The 19378-nt window shown below is 46.0% G+C and overlaps 1 protein-coding gene across 2 annotated transcripts in view; it reads left to right on the top strand.

Moving 5' to 3' along the window:
• The first annotated feature begins 434 nt into the window (after positions 1-434).
• CNGA3 (cyclic nucleotide gated channel subunit alpha 3) overlaps positions 435-19378 on the top strand; it is a 52464-nt gene continuing 33520 nt past the window's right edge. For both annotated transcript variants that reach the window (XM_073791073.1, XM_073791072.1), the window contains exons 1-2: positions 435-1017; positions 15282-15421. In XM_073791073.1, the coding sequence (XP_073647174.1) occupies positions 15318-15421 (104 nt within the window). In that variant the 5' untranslated portion in view covers positions 435-1017; positions 15282-15317. The remainder of the gene's footprint in view (positions 1018-15281; positions 15422-19378) is intronic.

Raw genomic sequence — 19378 nt, 5'->3', positions numbered from 1 at the left:
CTGGGACTTTGGCCGGGACTGCGTGTGCCTCTTGCCTTTGATGCGCCAGTGTTTCTGCCTTTTCGATAGTCATTCACTATCTGCCCGCGATTGCTGCGGCTGGTTAATAATGGGGTTGCCATGGCGACAAATTTCCCGTCGCCATGGTACCCAGGAGGTAAACAGTTGGAAGCCACAGAGGCTCTTCAGTAGCTACCCCCCCCACACACCCAGATCTTGCACAGGCTGCGGGTTTCCTGTGGTTGTGAGGGAGGGATGGCAATGATCAGGTGCCGTGGTCCCCTCTTCCCTCCCAACCCACACTGTCTAGCCGCCTGTTCACCTGAAACCCTCTCTTAATCCCTGCCAATCACTGCGGCCTCCAGGTTGGGATGGGTCAAGCTTTTACCTCCATCCCCCAACTGCTACAATGAGGCTGGGGTAAATGGTCTTCCCTCTGACCTAATTCATGTCAGCTGCACACTGTCTACTCCTGAGTACAAATGACAAGACTAAGCCCTGCGGGAGACAAAATTAATTAAACAAACACAGCCCCTGGCCTCTGGACATCATGGTGTAGAGATGGCCTCTGCTCTGGGCTGCAATAGGGGTGATAACAGTGTCCCAGAGTAGAGAGAAGTGGGAGTGACAGACCCCCCTCCCCCAGGGGAGGCCATAATGGAGTTGAAACGAAGGAATTTCAACTGCTGAGCAAGAGGGAAAACATGTCTCTAGGCAGAGGGACTAGCAGGAGCCAAGATGTGCGTTTGTTCAGGAGAGGATAGACCCTGCTGTGGAAACACATAGACTCGTAATAGGGGCAGAGCCGCGCGCAGCCCTTAGCGCACGACAGTTATCGCGAGACCCTGAGCACGCGAGACCCGAAGTGCACGAGAGCCGGGGCGCTCCGGGCGGTTGGAGGTCTGGCTGCCCCGAGGAGCACAGCTGTGGTGTTCCTCGTAGCAGAAAGTGCGGCGAGAGGCGGACCTTGGCCTGCTCTCCTGGGCCCTCCAGGCCCTCCGGTCTCCGAGCCTGAGGGTGAGCTGGGGAGGGGGGGGGGACCGGGGACAGGCTGAGGGCTATGTCCTCCAGAGCTCCAGAGTCCTCTTCACTGCCACCCACTGGCCGGGCCCAGGCCTTGAGGCAGCAGCGAACCCCTCCCCCATCCCCGCCTCCGCGACTTCATGGCGGCGGCCGTCTCTGGGTCGCAGTCCCTGGAGGCCTCGGCAACGGGAGTATACGGACACAGCCATGAAGGTAACAGCTTCAACCAGCTTCAGTCTGTCCGTTCAAGTTTCTAAACTTGGTCCAGCTTAGATCAGTTGTCCACCCCTAGGAGGTGGCCAGAGGACATTGCACGTCGTGACTGCAGGTCCACCTCTGTCGTGGGGCTGTTCTCAAAGAAGGGCAGCTGTGGTGAGCTGGGCATTCTCCTGATTGGCATTTGCTACACCATGTGCTCCTGTTGATGCTCTGCAAATGATTCTCTCCAGTTTAAATGAAAAGCTGAGGGCCGACTGGGTGCGGCGTGCCTGGCTCCCTCAGTGATGACGGCCGGGGAGGGGTCTGGGGACCTGGCCCCGAGGGCGCCACCAGCTGAGATCTGCCTCCTCGGCGGAGCCTGGGCCTTGGCCGCAGGACCCAGACTGGGCGCTGGATGAACACTCCCGGGCAGGGTAAGCGACCTGCACAGGCTCCTCTTAGGCAGGACCTGGACCTCGGAGGGCGGAAGTTGAGCCTTGGGCCCTTGCCCTTTCTTGTCAGAATAGAGAAAGACATTTGTTTTGGTGGAGATTTAGGGGAACATCATGACCTGACCGAGACCCGACCTCAAGAACAAAGGATCAGACACCAAGAAGTTAGCAACAACTAACCACGCCCCTCCCTCATCTTTCCTACAAAAGGGCTTTGCTGACAACTTTCAGGGAGTTCAGGGTTTTTAAAGCATGAGCCACCCGTCTCCTTGCGTGGCCCTGCAATAAACCTTCCTCTGCTGCAAACTCCGACATTTTGGTATTGTTTGGACTCACTGTGCGTCAGGCACACGGACTTGCGTTCGGTAACAGACCCAGAACGTCTCAGTGGCTTAGCCCATGGCCTATGCGATGTCTGAGGTTCCGAGGCATTGGGGGGCCCTGCATCATGGTGGGGACTCTGCTGGCCAGATCCTGCCACCCAGCCCTCAGCTGGCCTGGAAGGGGGACTGAGAAATACAGCCAGTACTAGGGTGGGCTTTGGTGCGCAGTCTCTGCCACCAGGTGGGATGAGAAAATTCATGCCACTCTTAAGGGAAAGATGAGTAATTTCATTTAAATGGAGCATCCCTTTTAGGCCAATATGATCCAGGTTACAAAAAAATCTTGAATGTCAGGCTAAGACTGCATGCTGGAGAAAATAGGCAACCTCTGAAAGTTTCTGAGTGACATGATTAGAACTATCGTGTAGAAAGACCCCGATGTTAGTGTAGAAGATTCATTCATTCTTTCATTCCACACTCATTGAGCACCTCCTGAGTGCCAGGCCTTGGAAGAGTTGCAGAGGTGAAACTAAAGATGGGAGATGCGCAAAAAGAATTGTTTCAGCAATCCTGGGGAGGGGGAACAGGGCCTGGACAGAGGTGGGAACAGAACTCAAGGAGGTCAAGAGCTGTCTCTGGCTTGCTCGAGCCCTGGCACATGGTTAGGGCTCAGTGCATTTCTGACTTAGTGAATGGATGCGTGGGAGGCAACAGAGGGGACAGACAGTTGGTGGTGTAACTGAAGGACTTGGTGATGGTGGATCTGGGGAAGTGAGGGAGAGGGAGGTGTGGAAGCTTATGCGAGGCTTAGCTGGGTGATTAGTTGGCTCCACGGGTCGTTCGTGGGGCATTAACCAGAATAAGACTCAGGGGAGGAAGGGCGGGGGAGCAGTTGGGACGGTGCCATTCAGGACATTTAGTTTTGTGCCAACAAAAACTTCCTGGATATACTGTATCCTCCCTCACATGGCCCACACCTTGGACCTCATCTGATCCCCTTTTTGAGGAACTTCACACATTCCGTCTTGTACTATAATAATGCAGTGTAGGGATTTAAAAAACACGAAAAACAAAACAGGCTTTTGTTCCCCAGTTCTGCCACTGGGTGACTTTGAATAAGTTGTTAACCATTCCAAGTCTCAGTTTCTTCATGTGTAAGTTGGTAGTAGTAGTTATAACATCTGCCTCATTGAGTTGTTGGGAGAAGAAATGAAGCAATTGGTGTGAATATCTTAGTACAGTGCCTGGCATGGCAAGTGCTCAAAGTTGGATATGACCATCTTATAATTTCCTATAATGACAATGTATTATTTTTATATCATATCCCAAAAGTTAATTAAGGGAAAAAACACGCTTTACCTCCTGTGTCTGCAGCTAGCCTTGGGGAAACAGTCCTCGGGGAAGGAAGGGAGGTTCTTTGCCTGGCTTGATGACTCTGTGTGTGTGTGTGTATGTGTGTCTGTGTGTGTCTGTGTGTGTGTGTGTGTCTGTGTGTGTGTCTGTGTGTGTGTCTGTGTCTGTGTGTCTGTGTGTGTGTCTGTGTCTGTGTGTGTGTGTGTTGGGAGGTGGAAGGAGAAGATGGAATTCTGGGCAGAGCATCTATAGGGCTGGCTACAGAGATACGGGTTCTCCGGCCCTAGATACATCTAGAAAGCACTTTCATCCTCTTGGAATCTCAACCTGAGCAGCTGAATCCTATTGCAAAATAGTCATTTAGAAACTGAGTGCACTTAAAGCTCAGGAAACCAGAGTCCCATTAGTTCTGAGTCATCTCTACAGAAGACCAAGACACTTTCTAGGCATGAGGCAAGCCTCTGTCTGGTGGTTGAGTCACATAATTGATAACCTTGTTACAATTTCGGTGGGCTCTCTTTTACCCAGAATCTCTTCCTGTCTGGGGGAACAAGGTTAGCTTTTCTTCTCAGGCAGGAATTGAAAATCTACAGCTGGTGTGTGCAGGCTTCCCTTTGCTTGTGTTATAAAAGTGCATAGAGTTGAGAAGAGGGAGGACTCCACCTCCCAGCCATTCAGAGGTTTCCTTGAAAAACAAAATTCAAGTCTCCTAACTCAGACTCATTCTTCCTATCTTGGTGCAGTGACATTCCTGGGTTTCCCTAGCCTCTACTCTGCAGAAAAGGGAGAACAGAGATTCTGACTTCCATTTCCCTTCGTCAACCGGGAAGCTCAGCTCCAAGCACAACTGGACACATCCTCATGGTCTAAGACCTGAGCTACCCTTTTGGACATTCCTTGGGCAGATGGAGGAAATGTTGATACTTACTGGTCCCAGAAATTGGCCTCGTTTCTTGAGAGGCAGTGGATTAAGCTTTCAGGCTTTACAGTTAGATTGCCTGCTACAGTCCTGGCTGTGTGAACTGTGTACCTTGGTTTGCTCATCTATAAAATAGGGATAATAGTTGTACTTACTTCATAGGGTTATTGTGAGAATTAAATAAGTTGATACATGGGGAGAAGTACCTAGCATCAGGTAAACTCTCAAAAATGTGATCATTATTTTTATTAATATGATATTTTGACATTTCTCCCCTTTAGTATATTTATGTTTCATGAGTTTCTTGTAGCAGACATTGTGAGTTTTGCATTTGAAAAGTGTTTTGATTTTAGATTTAACACTACTTCTTTTTTAGGTATAACTCACATGTGATGAAAGTCTTCTAAAGTATATATTTCAGTTATTTTTTAGTATATTCACAGCTGTGCGACCAGTAACTCGATATGATGTTTAAACTTTTTGTAGGGCCAGGTCACTCGAGATTGCTGTTCTCTTGCCCTCTGTTCATCCCCTGCCCAACAAATGCCTGCTTCACCTGTATCTTACACACCTGACTGACCTTCCTACTTACTTGCCCAAGCCCCCAGCTAGTGATTATTCTTATGGAAGGGGTGGTGAGGGGCGTGCCCCTCTGCTGGTTTCCCTGGTAACTAATGAGCCCACCTGCCGTCAATTCTCCTATAAATGGTAATCCCCCCCTTCCTTTTGGGGGCGAAGACTGCCACCAGGTCCTGTCTGCCCTGAGCCACACACAGTGGGGTGTCGCTCCAGGACCTTGCTTCAGACGTGTAAGGTCCCCCCATCCATTAAACCATTGATGTCTGTTGCTGACAACAGTCAGCCTGTTGCTGACTCCAGGCTCTTTGTTTGGTCTTAAAGCTGGGCAAGCGCAGGCCTTGTGGGCCTGAGGGGTGCAGCCCAACACTTTTCAACACTCCCAAAAGAAACCCTGAACCCATTATCAGACATTTTCTTTTCTGACTCCCCTCCCCATCCTTGCCCCTGGCAGTCACTAATCTATTTTCTATCTCTGTGGATTTGCCTGTTCTGGACATTTCATATAAACGGAATTATACAATGTGTGGCCTTTTGTGTCTAGCTTGTTTACTTAGCATAATGTTTTCCAGGTTCATCCATGTTGTAGCAGGTATCAGTATTTTACCCTTTTTAATTGCCGAATAAAATTCCATCTGAATAACATTTCATTATATAGATATACCACATTTTGTTTATCCAGTTATCAGCTGATGGACATTTAGGTTGTTTCCATTTGGGGGCTATTATGAATGATGCTGCTGTGAACATTGAAATACAAGTTGTGTGGACATATGTTTTCATTAGGTATATGCCTGTGAGTGGAACTCCTGGGTCACATTGTGACTATTTTTAGCATTTTGAGGAACTGCGCCATTGTTTTCCAAAGTGGCTGCACCATTTACATTCCCACGAGCAGTGTATGAAGATTCCAACTTCTTCACATCCTTACCAACACTTGTAATTGTCTGTTTTTTTAATTATAGCCATCGTAGGCAGTGTGGAGTGGTTATCTCATCATGATTTTGACTGACATTTATCCGTAACTAAATATGTTAAGCATTTCTTCATGTGCTTGTTGAACATTTGTAATTTCCTTCAGAGAAATGTCTGTTCAGATCCTTTGCCCATTATTTAATTGGGTTATTTGTCTTTTTATTATTGAGTTGTAGTAGTTCTTTATATATTCTGGGTACAAGTCTCTTACCAATATATGATTTTAAAATATTTTTTCCATTCTGTGGGTTGCCTTTTTACTTTCTTGGTGGTATCATTTGAAGCACAAAGGTTTTTTTTTGTGTGTGTGTGTTTTAATGAAGTGCAATCTAATTTTTATTTTAGTCACTTATACTTTTGGTGTAATATGTAAGAAACCATTGCTTAATCCAAGGTTATGAAGATTTACTCCTATGTTTTCTTCTAGGAATTTTATCGTTTTAACCCTTACATTTAAGTCTATGATCTATTTTGAGTTAATTTTCATGTATGGTATATATTCTTTTACATGTGAATATCCAGTTTTCCCAGCAACATTTGTTGAAAAGACTATTTATTCTTTCCCTCATTGAGTTATCTTGGCACCCTTGTTGAAAATCAGTTGGCCGTAGGTGTATGAGTTTATTTTTTGTACTCTCAATTCTATTCCATTGACCTATATGTCTATCCTTACACCAGTACCACTCTGTCTTGATTACTGTAGCTTTGTAATAGGTTTTGAAATCAGAAAGTGTGAGTCCTCCAACTTTGTTCTTCTTTATCAGGATTTCAAGTTTGTTTTGGCTACTCTGGGTCCCTTGAATTTCCATGTAAATATTAGAATCAGCCTGACAATTCCTGCAAAAATTCCAGAAGGGATTTGATAAGGATTGTATTGAATCTGTAGATCAATTGGGGAAGTATTGCCATCTTAACTATTAATTTTTCTAATCTGTGAGCAGGAGATATCTTTCCACTTATTTACATGTTTTTAATTTCTTTCAACAATTTTTATAGTTTTCAGCGTACAAACATTTTATTTCCTTGATTGAATTTATTCCTAAGTATTTTATTCTTTTTACTGCTACTAAAAATGGGACTGTTTTCTTAATTTCATCTTATTATTTATTGCTAGTGTATAGAAATACAACTGATTTTTCTATGCTGATCGTGTATCCTGCAATACTACTAAACTCAATTAATTCTAATAGTTTTTTAGTGGATTCCTTATGATTTTCTATATACCAGATCATGTCATCTGCAAATAGAGATAGTTTTACTTCTTCTTTTCCAATCTGATGCCTTTATTTATTTTTCTTGCCTAATGGCCCTGGTGAGCCATACCATGTTGCAGAGAGGTGATGAGAATGGATGTCTTTGTCTTATTGCTGATCTTAGGGGGAAAGCATTCAGTCTTTCACCATTATGTTGTTAGCTATGGCTTTGTCATAGATGCCCTTAATCAGGTTGAGGACGTTTCCTTCTAGTCCTAGTTTATTGATAGTTTTTAACTTGAAAATATGTTGGATTTTGTCAAATGCTTTTGTTGTGTCTGTTGAGATGATCACATGGTTTTTACCCTTTATTCTACTAATATGGTGTATTATGCTGATTGACTTTGAATGATAAATCAACTTTGCATTCCTAGGATAAATATCACTTGGTCATGGTGTAAAATCCTTCCTATATGTTGCTAGATTTGGTTCACTAGTATTTTGTTGAGGATCTTTGCATATTAATATAGTTTTCAAAATGCCCTCTCACGTTAAGTTCTGATATTCAACTTGTTTCTACTTGTATTGTGCCATGTCCAGAGAATATTAACATTATATAGTTTTTTTCCCCTTTCTGTTTTTGAAGCTCTGGAATATTTTTATTTTCTCCACATAGGATCACACTCACAGAAAATATGAGAGGACCCTTGGGTACAATATTTGCACTGTAGACTTTTGTCCCATCATGGAACTTCTGAAGCAGAAGGACCTTTAATAATCAACTTGGCCTTGGTTTTCAACTCTGTTCCACAGAGTTCCCTAAGGTATTCTGTATGCATTTTAAGGGTTTTTTTTAAATGTATATTTAAGTATTTTAAAAGCCCAAATAAATAAAGACAGCATTGATTGACATGTATTCCATACCAAACTTTACTATATTGGATATCATGGTCAAAATTAACTTATGTCCCACTGCTTGTCTTTATAAAATTACAAAATACATTTAAATAAAATACTACAAGTGAATGTTTTATGCATTGGGTTCCTATGAAAGATTTCATCTGCAATAAGTCTATGTCCATCATTAGATGAAGAAACTAAAGTGCTGGGTCACTCGCCCAAATTGGAGACTGAGCTGAAAAGAGACTCCAGCTCTCCTTTCTCTCAGTTGAGTGCCCTTGACTGCCTATATTGTCTTTCCAAAGTCATTTGTCTCAAACAAAAGATATTACTCAAGGGACTGCTTGAAAACACACAGCCCTCGTCATTGGGTTATTGTAGTGACGTCTGTTCTGGTCCTTGTGTTTGTTCTCTGGCTGGTTCGCAGGTCTCAGAGTGATTCAGTGCCTCAGCATTGGACGTTTTCCCTTCTACCCTGAAGTTCTCAGATGGAATAGGAAAGAAGGGAAAGGCAATTAAAAGTGTGCTTTAGACAAAAGTTCCAAGGCATGCAGACCTTGTGGGAGTTATTTATTTATCTTTGGAGTTTAATTTGACACAGTGAGCCTGTCCAACCTCATACTTACTGAGAATTGGCTGAGTGCTTTTGCCTAGAACAATGATGAGAAAGTTGAGTTGTGGAGGATTGAAATGGATGAAGCCCAGAGAGAGGTTACTTCTGAGAAGAGCAAAGACCCCAGGTGGTAAAAGTGGTCGATCTCCATTGGAGAAGACAGAGACCTGGGCCAAGAGTGCACATCCAGCAAGACTATGGGGCTCCCCTCTGATTGGGGTTCCCATTTATTTGGCATGGCTCTGTGTCTAGACTTGGGGCCTCACTAATTGGACCTGCCAGTCCCCGGCTGAACAGGAGTCATCGCGCAGGACAGTGATAACTCGCAAGGACCTCCAGTGGGTTAGATGGGCGTGCACGCTGGGCTGCAGACACCTCTCTATTGATGAGCTACATTCAGGGTTTGAAAAATGACGATGTTTCAAATGACACAAATTGAACCAGGACTGGTTCTCATGTCTAAGCCATAATAAAAAAGAGGACAGAACATGGACAATATTTTTTTAGTATGAAAAGTTAGTCGTCATGAGTGGGGACCAAGATTTTTTTTCAGAAGCACACTTCAGTTTAGAAGAAAGGGTTTCCCATGTTTTGACCTCCTTTGTTGCTCACTTGCTCTCTCCCTCATAAATTCCCATCCATTCTGAAATAGGATAGAAATGTTCCGTGTGACTCATTCACAGGAGTGCTGTGAGGATCAAGTGAGTTAATACACACTTAAGTTATCAGAACAGGACCAGGCAAAGAGTAAATGCTAGTAAATATACTGTTGTAATTATCAGTGCCGTCATTACAGTTACTCACCTGGTCCTTCTCCATTTATGCCACCTACTTTTTGTTACCTACCATGTGTATATGCTGAGTATTTTGGAGGATAAAATATTCTAAGTAAAAGGAAACAATTCTTGCCTTCAAGGCTTTTGGAGTTAATAAAGGAGTGAAAAAAATACATCTGGAATGCAGGCGAGCTTTGTTAGATTCCTGCCTACTTAGGTGTCCCAGCCGAGAACAGTGGAGAGAGTTAAAGATATGCGCAAAAGACAGTCAGATCCTTAAAGGTGCACAGCACAATGGCTAGCACATAGTGCATGTTGACTAATGTTAAATAATTCTTGTGATTGCTCCTCACGTGAGGAGCCTTCTCAGACCTCAGTGGTCCCTAAGGCAGAATTAGTACCCCCCATCCACATTGTTCCCCATCATGTCTCTGTCTCTATTTCAGCACCTGTCTTTCCTCCCCCTGCTGTTTACATACCTGTTTTCCCAGGCAATTTTGTGCTTTCAAAGACAGGGACCTGTCTTCTTCATCATAATCCTCAGGGCCAGGTGCAATGCCTAGGACACTGATGGAGTCAATAAGTGTGTCGGTGGGAAGAAAGTATGTTGGGTTTAGTGATGTTGTAAAGAAAATGGGAATTGTCTGGAATGGTATGTCCTTAGTTCCCAGTCAAGCCCTAGAAAACACACATTCATTTGGGAGATGCTCACAAACGGCTCAGGCCTGGGATCCACTTCAAGGTCACCCTGGTACTTGGCAGGATGCATCTTCTTCCCGTGCTTGAAAATTAAAATTATATTTGTGCACTTCTCATCTCCTGCAGCGGGCATGATAAACAAAGCAAACCACAACACAGACAGCAGGGTCAGACAGACCCTAGCCCGCATTTCCTTACCCGCGAAATCAGCCTCGCTATTACCTCTTGGGGTTCCTGAGGATGGATGAGTAATGGATATGCAGGCGCCTCACGCTCAGGGGGCCCTGGCTGGACGGCAGTTTCCATTTTCAGCAGAGCCTCAGGATCATCTATTGTACTTTCATCATCTCACTTGTGAGTTCTCCTAGAGTTTATGGGGCCGGGAGATCATCTATTGTAGTTTCATCATCTCACTTGTGAGTTCTCCTAGAGTTTATGGGGCCGGGAGATGTGAAAACACTCTGGCGGTTGGGGAATCACTTAGGATGTCATGGCTTACAAGCTGGTAAATAAAGGGAAAGAATTAAGTGTTTATTCTGCCTTTCCTGTATGAACCATACCACTGAGCAGCCAAAAAATAAGTCAGATTTTCTTTTTTAAGAATACTTCAGCTAACTGATGAAGATGGAATGCTAGAATATCACCAATTTGCAACTCCTAATAAATCAATAGATCCAGTCAGTGATCACCAGTGGCTGCTAAAATCACCCAAGAAAATATGGAACCCAAATTTGAACAAGCCCTGAGTACAACTTCTAATTTACAGGAAACATCGTAGAGTTGGAATTGGCAAAAATCCATATTGTGGGAAATTCTATAGTACAAACAATTACGTTTCTTCCGTAAAGAGAAAGAAGAGAAACGCATAGAAACTTTAGATTTAAAAATACCAGTGAGATACATCAACCAATCAGAATATATAGACTTTGTTTGTGTCCTGATTCTTTTAAGTAATTTTTTAAGACAACCCTTATGACATTTATGAAGCAATTAGGGGAAAAAAGATCTTAATGATTTACCTTAAACTAACATTTTCCTTTAATGATGTACATTTTGCCCTGTCCTACCCAACCTCATTCTCCTGGATAAAGAACACGGAATTAAGAAGGAAATTAGGTTACTTCTAACCCTTGAGGTCAGGAGTGCACAGGGCCCACTTACCATGTCTAAATAACTAAAAAGCATTCTCTTAGCTGAGGTAATCCCCTCCTCCCACCATTAAAAAAAAAAAAAAAGAATTTTTTGGGTAACGGCATGCTGGCAGGCAACTTTTTTGGGGAGTGGTTCCAAGGAAGAGAAGTAGGGGTCTTGGAAGAGAAAACAGGGGAGGCAGGGGAAACTACCCCAAGTGTACATTATCAAACTAATCACCACTCTGGGCAAGTCGTTTGATCCTTCTAGGGCTTCTCCAAAGAGCCATGTAGAATATATGTCTGAATTATCTTCCTGAGGGGACGGAAAAGGGGAATATTTACCCATGGTTCCAGGTTCTGTTAGTCAAGGGTTGCCCAAGGGGCGTTAACTCTCTAGCACTTTGGGTTTGCACGTGTGTCAGAATGGCCTTGGAACATAGTGGCATGGGGACATTTGATCTCTGGTCCCCCATCCATGGCCTGCCCCCTTCTATTCCCAGCCTTGAGTCCACCCCAAGCCACAGGGGGCCTTTCACACACATGAGTGGACAATCTGCCCACACCTTCAAGCTCCATTCACCTCACCCTCACAAATAGCTCCTCCTGGGCCACCTGTAGGTCTAGGGGCAGCACATTGACACCGTTCTCAGGAAGACAGACCTGGGAAGAGGCCCAGGCAGCCTCTAGAGCCCGTCCACAGAGAATTTGGGGGTCCCGGGCACCCAGAGCATAGTCTAGAGCAGGGCATGGGGTTCTGGGAGAGCATGTTCCCTTGGCCTCTTGGGCTAGGGCTGGAGGGGAGTCAGAGTGGGGGCCTTTAAAGGTACTGGTCCGAGGCCTGTTAGGAACCGGGTGGCGCAGTGGCAGGCGGGCGGGCGAGCGAAGCTTCATCTGCCACTCCCTATCGCTCCCCATCGCTCGCGTTACAGTGCTCCATCCCCCCCGCCTGACTCCTTGTCCATGGAAAAATTGACTTCCACGAAACTGGTCCCTGGTGGCAAAAAGGTTGGGGACCGCTGCTTTAAAGAAAGGGGCCCCAGGCAGGACCCCTACTGCTCAGGCCAAAAAGTAATGCCAGTTCTTTTCCACCCACTGACTTTATCGGGCTCTGGAGTCAGACAGGTCTTTGTTAACCTTGGCTCAGGCTGCAAGCAACAACATTAAGGAAACTGCTCACCTGTTGAATTTCTTCATTGGAAAAGGGAGGGAAGAAGGCTGTTGTGAGGATTGAAGGAGACAGTATTACACGAGCGGCCACTCTGAGCCTGGCATATGGGAGCTCTCCACAGGGAGCAGGTCTGCAAGGGTCCAGAGGTGGCATCTGGGGTCAGGGTTTGTGCCCAGGATGGAGGGGACAGCTGAGAGGGCTGAGGGAAAGGGCACAGACTGGCTGCAATGAGCTTTTTCTCTGTTTGGTACAATTCTCTTGAAAATACACAAAGAAGAGTAATTTAATAGATTTTGCACAGAGTCCCAAAACTTCTTTAAGACTTGTTCTAGGGACTTCCCCGGTGGTGCAGTGGTTGAGACCACACTTCCAATGCAGGGGGCCCGAGTTCGATCCCTGGTCGGGGAACTAAGATCCTGTATGCTGCATGGTGCAGCCAAAAAAAAAAAAAAAGACTTGTTCTAGATCCCACTGGACCATAAGCTCCTTGAGGACAGAGCTGCATATCATTTTCTGATAAAACCCTAGCTCTTAGCATACTGCCTGGCACATAGTAAGTGCTCAGTAAAAAAGCACTGGATGGATGATTTCAAATTTGGTGTATTTCTTTTAGTGGGAGGCTCTTGGTTCCTATGTTGGCTTCAGAGTTTCTGCAGACATCTCAAACTGGAATCATTCTCTGCCTCAACCCTGCCCCTCCTGCAGTCCCTGCCTCAGTGGGCAGCACCACCGACCCCCATGCCAGCGGTCACGGCAGCGTAACCCCTCATCCTTGATCAATTACCATGTCCCGGTGCTTCTATCTATCTGGTAGTTGTGGGGTTTTTTAAATTTATTTATTTTTATTTTTGGCTGCGTTAGGTCTTCATTGCTGCACGCGGGCTTTCTCTAGTTGCAGCGAATGGGGGCTACTCTTCGTTGTGGTGTGCGGGCTTCTCATTGCGGTGGCTTCTCTGTTGCAGAGCACGGGCTCTAGGCGCGCAGGCATCAGTAGTTGTGGCACACAGGCTTAGTTGCTCCCTGAATATATCCTCCCCAGTGTAGCCAGAGTGGCCTTTACACATCTGACCACATTCCTGATGGGCTCAGAGGTAAAGCCCAAGCTCCGTGACTCAACTTTGAGGACCCTCTGGTATACGTCATCTGCCCCACTGGACTTGTAAGATCCTTGAGAACAGGCATTGTCTTATATTCCTTTGTATCTCCTGTGGTCAGCCAGAAACTAAGTTACATAAATGAATACAGTTTGTAAAAATCAAAACTATTTTTTATCTATTGAGAAAATTATAAAATTTAAAATTGTGGACTTAAACTATCAAACATCAGAGATAAACCAGGACTATCTGAGCCACCAGCTGCCCCTCCCTGAGTAACTCGTGGTGAACAGGGACCACATCCATGCTGGGTACTTCAGTGCAGTGCTCTGGGCTCCTGGCACTGACCTTCCTTTGGATATGAAATTAATTTAGTCCTGGGATTAGTCACTGGGCTATTTCTGGAAATCAGCATCTTTCTCTGGAGTGGTCTGTCCTGACTTCTGACACACTTAAGCCATGTGGCTGCTCAGGAGAGCCTGTGCCCATCTGTTTCAGAGGAACCGTCCTCAGGAATTCATCTTCCTTCTGGGAGATTGTGATCAGAAATCATGCAGTTGGCCTGTCTTCGTATCCATCGCGCCAGCTGTGCACTCACATCAGTTTTCTTTTCTCATCCGTCAGAGGGGCACCTTCCAATGTTTGCTGAAGGGAAAGTATTCACGGTCAGATTTCTAGCATAAGGATCATGCCATCGATAGGTTTTATCTATTTCTTTGCTTGTACAAGCTGTTTGACATCACTGAGTCTCAATTTAGTCATCTTTATTTATTTTATTTTCTTTAAATTAATTAATTTATGTATATTTGGCTGCATTGGGTCTCTGTTGCTGCGCGTGGGCTTTCTCTAGTTGCGGTGAGCGGGGGCTACTCTTCATTGCAGTGCATGGCCTTCTCATTGCGGTGGCTTCTCTTGTTGTGGAGCACTGGCTCTAGGCATGCGGGCTTCAGTAGTTGTGGCACGTGGGCTCAGTAGTTGTGGCACGTGGGCTCAGTAGTTGTGGCTCACAGGCTCTAGAGCACAGGCTCAGTAGTTGTGGCGCACGGGCTTAGTTGCTCCACGGCATGTGGGATCTTCCCGGACCAGGGCTCGAACCAGTGTCCCCTGCATTGGCAGGTAGATTCCTAACCACTGTGCCACTGGAGAGGTCCCTCAATTTAGTCATCGTTAAATGGAGACAAAAATTGTAAATATCTGATGAGATTATTGTGAAGATTAAATGAGATGAAGTGTGTACTGGGTTGAACATCACATTGTAAAGGTTTTATAAATGTCAAGTACTTAGGTTTTTTATACTTTGTTTTAAAACAAGATTTTGGGGAGTTACTAAAACATGTGCAAAATTATAAGATTAACATAGGGTAAATGAGGAAGCCAGAGTTAGGAGGGACACTGCATCATTAAAGAGAATCATGAGGGTTTTAGCTTTCTTACATGGGATACCAACTTGGCCATTCATTCATTCATTTGCTGAATCAGCGCTTAACTTTGAGCAGCCCTTGGGAATTCCCTGGCGGTCCAGTAGTTAGGACTTCGCGCTTCCTCTGCTGGGGGCCCAGGTTCAGTCCCTGGTCGGGGAACTAAGATCCTGCAAACCACGAGGTGTGGCAAAAAGCAAAACAAAACAAACAAACAGAAAAAACCTTTGAGCAGCTCTCAGCATGCAGCATATACAAAGGAGTAAAAGACCTTGTTTGTGCTTCTGGTTTGGACAACTAGCCCGGAGAGATCCAACTAAAACACAGTGTGGCAGGAACTGGGAGAGAAATGGAGGAGGGCACGTGTGCCAGGGCTTGCCTGGGGGAGTAGCCCTCCCATACCAGCTGGGTTTGCAGTTACTTCCTGGGGGATCCTGATGACATATCTGCTTTGTGTTCATGTTTCAGCAACCACTTTGGAGCTGAATGTGACAAAGCAAGAAGATGGCCAAGATTAGCACCCAATACTCCCACCCTTCCAGGACTCACCACCTCGTGGTAAGGACCACGGACAGAGATCTCGATAGCATTGAGAACGGCCTCAGCAGGTAGGATGGGCTTTTAACTTCGTGCCTGGAACAGGTTATTTCCATAGCTGATCTAGACCTGGGGGAAAGACTGCCTTAGCCTGTGGGCAAGCGCAGGTCGGAGGGCGGGCTCTGTTCACAGCACTCCTTCTAACTTCATTTTCCATGTCCCTTACTCCTCACAACCCACACTGAAGTAGTTTTTATTCTCATTTTAGAGATGTGGGAAAATGAGGCTCCAAAAGTTACATAACTTTTGTAACTTTTTTTCTAGAAGGCAAGAAAATGAAGACTCATGTGCAGCTGATTAAATTCTACTGTAAAAATGTCCCCAAACGGCCACACTTTCCCTTGTATACATCAAATATTTATCGGGCTCTGTCTGTGCACCAGCCACTGCTCTGGGCACTGGGGTGGAGTACAGATCAGATTAACTGTCCCTCACTTCCAGGAGAAGGCCAGGACTCAGCCGTGCTCATGTACCTGGGGGGAGTGGGCCGTGCCTTGCCAGCAAAGCCATCGGCCCCATCAGTGACATCCCGACACAGGCAGCCACATGGAAACCTGGGGCCTTGAGTTCTACTTCTAGCCCTGTTCCTAACTTACTAGTAGACCTGGGAAAACTCACTAACCCTTCCATGCCTCAGTTTCTTCAACTGCAAAATGGAGCAGCATTGGGAAATGGGAAATGGGAGAGTATCTATTTGGTGCAAATGGACTTACATTCTTAAGTTTCTTAAATTCTCAGTGAGTTGATTGAGTTGAACAAGAAGAAGCTTTATTTCCAATATTTATGTTATTTTTGTCTCACATATATAACACTTAAAACCTCCCTCCCATGAAAACTGCATATTATCTGACGGCCAAAAGTGCAATTACAGTCCTCAATCCTCGCATCCCTGGCACTAGGCCCTCCTCCATCGTTTCTCCTCACTAACTTATATATGTCACTTCCTCTCTCAAATGCACATTTGGTTTTTCCTATGTCTAGGTGCTTTGTCCCAGCTCCTTAGCAACTCGGCTAATAAGTGATAGACAGCAATTTCCCTATCTTTGCAAACTTCCGTAGTCTTTGGACCTCCACCTTCTGGGATTCAGGCAAAGGAAGGAAATCTCAAAGCATGGCAACAGATATTCCCTCCAACTCTTTTAAGTTGGTGCTTGGACCCAGGAAATTTGATAGACTCAGGGGCATCAGAAATTCTCACCCTACTCAAATTTCTCCCTCCTAACTGGCCGACTGTCAATACTTGTGTTCCACAACTGAGGACTCCTTCCTTTAGGTTAAGGCATTGCCCTTATTTAAAAGGAAGAGGAACACTATTAGGACAGTTATCTGCTATTAAAACTTTGGTGTGCGTTAATAGTTTCTTTCCCATACCTGAGCTAATAAAACCCCCTGAAGAGGGGCTTCAAAGAGGATTGCGGTAGAGGGGAGAAAAGTCCCAAGCATGGAGCACAGCAGGAAGTCAGGCTCCCTGGGCAGCATCAGGCTCCTGGGATCTTGGGCCCCATGGGAGAAGGAAGAAGCTGTTAGGATCAAGAAGAATTTGAAGCAAATGGAACTTTTCCCCATTGCTCCCTTTTGCCTCGAGCGGGACAAAAGTGGAGCATCTCGTGGAGCATCCAGAGTCCCTGGAGTGTCAGTCTGGCTCCTGAGCATCTCGTGGAGCTTCCAGAGTCCCTGGAGTGTCAGTCTGGCTCCTCCCAGTGAGAAGGCGGGCCTGGCGAGTGGGCTGGGGCTCCTGCCCAGAAGGCCTGCTTGACCCGACACCACCACGAGCCAGCTCTGCCCCACTCGCCCTGGCTCTGCCTCGGCCGGTGGCCGACAAGCTCCGTCTGGCTTGCGGGCTGTTCAAGAGCCTCCGGCTTCCGAGAGCCTCGCTGTGGGCTCACATTGGGTCCATGCACGCTCCGGGGATAGGTTGTCCACACAGCCAGCGCTCTGAAGTGATGCTCTTGGACAGTACTCTGCCATCTCACGGGTGAGCAAATGCCCTCCCCTCCCCCACCCGCGTCCCCAGGCCAGCGTGGTGACCAACAGCACAGGCTCGGGGTCAGACTGCCGGGTTTGAAAAGTGGCTCTGAAAAGCTGCTCAACAGCTCCAAGCCTCAGTTTCCTCATCTGCAAAATGGACTAGTACTGACCTCAGGGCAGAAATGAGGGTAAAACAGGGTACCCCTGCCATGCAGTGAGAGCTTAATCGGTGCTCACTGCGGGTCTTGGAGATGCTGCCCCTCCTATGGGCCTTCTCTGGCGTCCCAGCTGAAGCCTTCTTCACCTCCTCTGACCTCAGATGGCCCCAGCTGTCCCGACACCTGGAACGGGCCATTTCCTGCCTGTGCCCAAATCAGGCTGTCTCAGCCTGACCACTAGCCGGGTCTCAGTGAGCTCCACTTGGGGCCGTGCCCAGCTACCTACATGGTAAAAGCTTGTTGACAGATTAGTACAGAATCCCGTGGAAACACTTGAGAGGTTTCAAAAGGAGAGAGAGGAAAAATGCTTCCTTCATGAGAAGCATTATCTCATGGAGGCAGGAGTGGGTTAACAGACAGAAGTTTCCAGAATGGCTCCTTAGCATCACCAAAGATTGAGAATAGGAGTTCAGGCTGGGGGGAGCAGCCTTGGGCCGGAAGGCTGGGGCCAGAGCCCTCCCCTGCTTCCCAGAGCAGCCCAACATCTGTCAATTCACAGACTAGTTTTCCCTGTAAGATTGATTTCAGCCAAGGACTCTGGCACAGTCACATAAAATTTTTAAAGTTTCACATCACTATTTGCAGGGAGGAAATGCTGTTTGAACAAATCGTAGATCTTTGCCTTGAAATTCCAATCCTTTTAGAAAACTTTTGGGAGAAATAATTATGAATGTGTGTCCTTAAATATTAATCACTCTTTATCCTCAATGATGTCACACAGCTGTGCTGGGAACATATGCATTAGTGTGGTCCTTTGCTGAGTGCCCCCCAAGGCAGGGAGTATCGTTTCCCCGACCCCTGAGACATCCCGCCTCCCAGGTCTTTCACCAAGTTAGAGACCCAGGTTTCTGTTTCTCTTTTTAAATCATTGGGCCCATTTTCCTAGTGAAGAGTCATAAGGAAGGATGAAGATGTTTCCTTTGAACAAAAAAATTAACTTTACACCTTGAAAAGACCAGAAATAAAAATGTCTTGAATTTTGCTTTTCCTATTTAGATCTGTTTGGTTGACTCAGTTATTTGAGAGCTGGCTGGCATATTTTTGCAGATACTGCAATCGAGAAAGGCTTCACAGTCTGCCACAGAGAATTGCAGCTGGGACCGAGGGCACCCCAAACCCCAGATCAGTCTCCTAGTGTAGCTATTTTAGGTGAGCTTCTGGGCATAAGGGGTTGTGTCCTACAGAGAAGGAGACTTCTTCATGCTTTACCCTGAACAGAGCCCAAAGCAATTTCCACAAAAGAAAACCATTTTCAACCTGCTTCCCCAGGACCCAAGACAAAAATGCAGTGACTTCAGTTCCCTGGTCACACGTGGCCGGGGCAGTACCTGCCCATCACGCTAGTTCCTCAGGGCTTGAGAGCAGGAAAAGTAAAATAAGGTATCATCTTCTCCACCCTTGTTCCAAAAGGCCACTTCTGTTTCCTCTTATGTCCCCAAAGTCACTGAAAGAAGACACCAGATCCACAGAGCACAAAGTTAATCACCAGTTCCCATTCTGATGAGAACCTCTGCTCCCTTCCAGTGACGAAAAAGCTTCACCTTGTGGACATTAATTCCTCTGTATAAATAAACTCAGAAGGTGAGCTTTACAGGTTGAAAATGACCTTGTCTTTCAAAACAGTCACTTCATTTTGTTTCACCAGTTGCCCTTGATCTTGCTAGTTACTAACTTCACAGGGCTTCTTCCTGCAAAGGCACCATCACCACGGAGAACCGGAGACTGCGGGTAGAAGGCAACTTCATGTTGTCCTGGCCTGATCTGCTTGTTTTACAGAGACCA

Source organism: Tursiops truncatus, chromosome 14, assembly GCF_011762595.2.
Source record: "Tursiops truncatus isolate mTurTru1 chromosome 14, mTurTru1.mat.Y, whole genome shotgun sequence".
NCBI lineage: Eukaryota > Metazoa > Chordata > Mammalia > Artiodactyla > Delphinidae > Tursiops > Tursiops truncatus.
The sequence above is the reverse complement of the archived record's forward strand: the minus strand, read 5'-3'. Positions and strand labels throughout refer to the sequence as shown.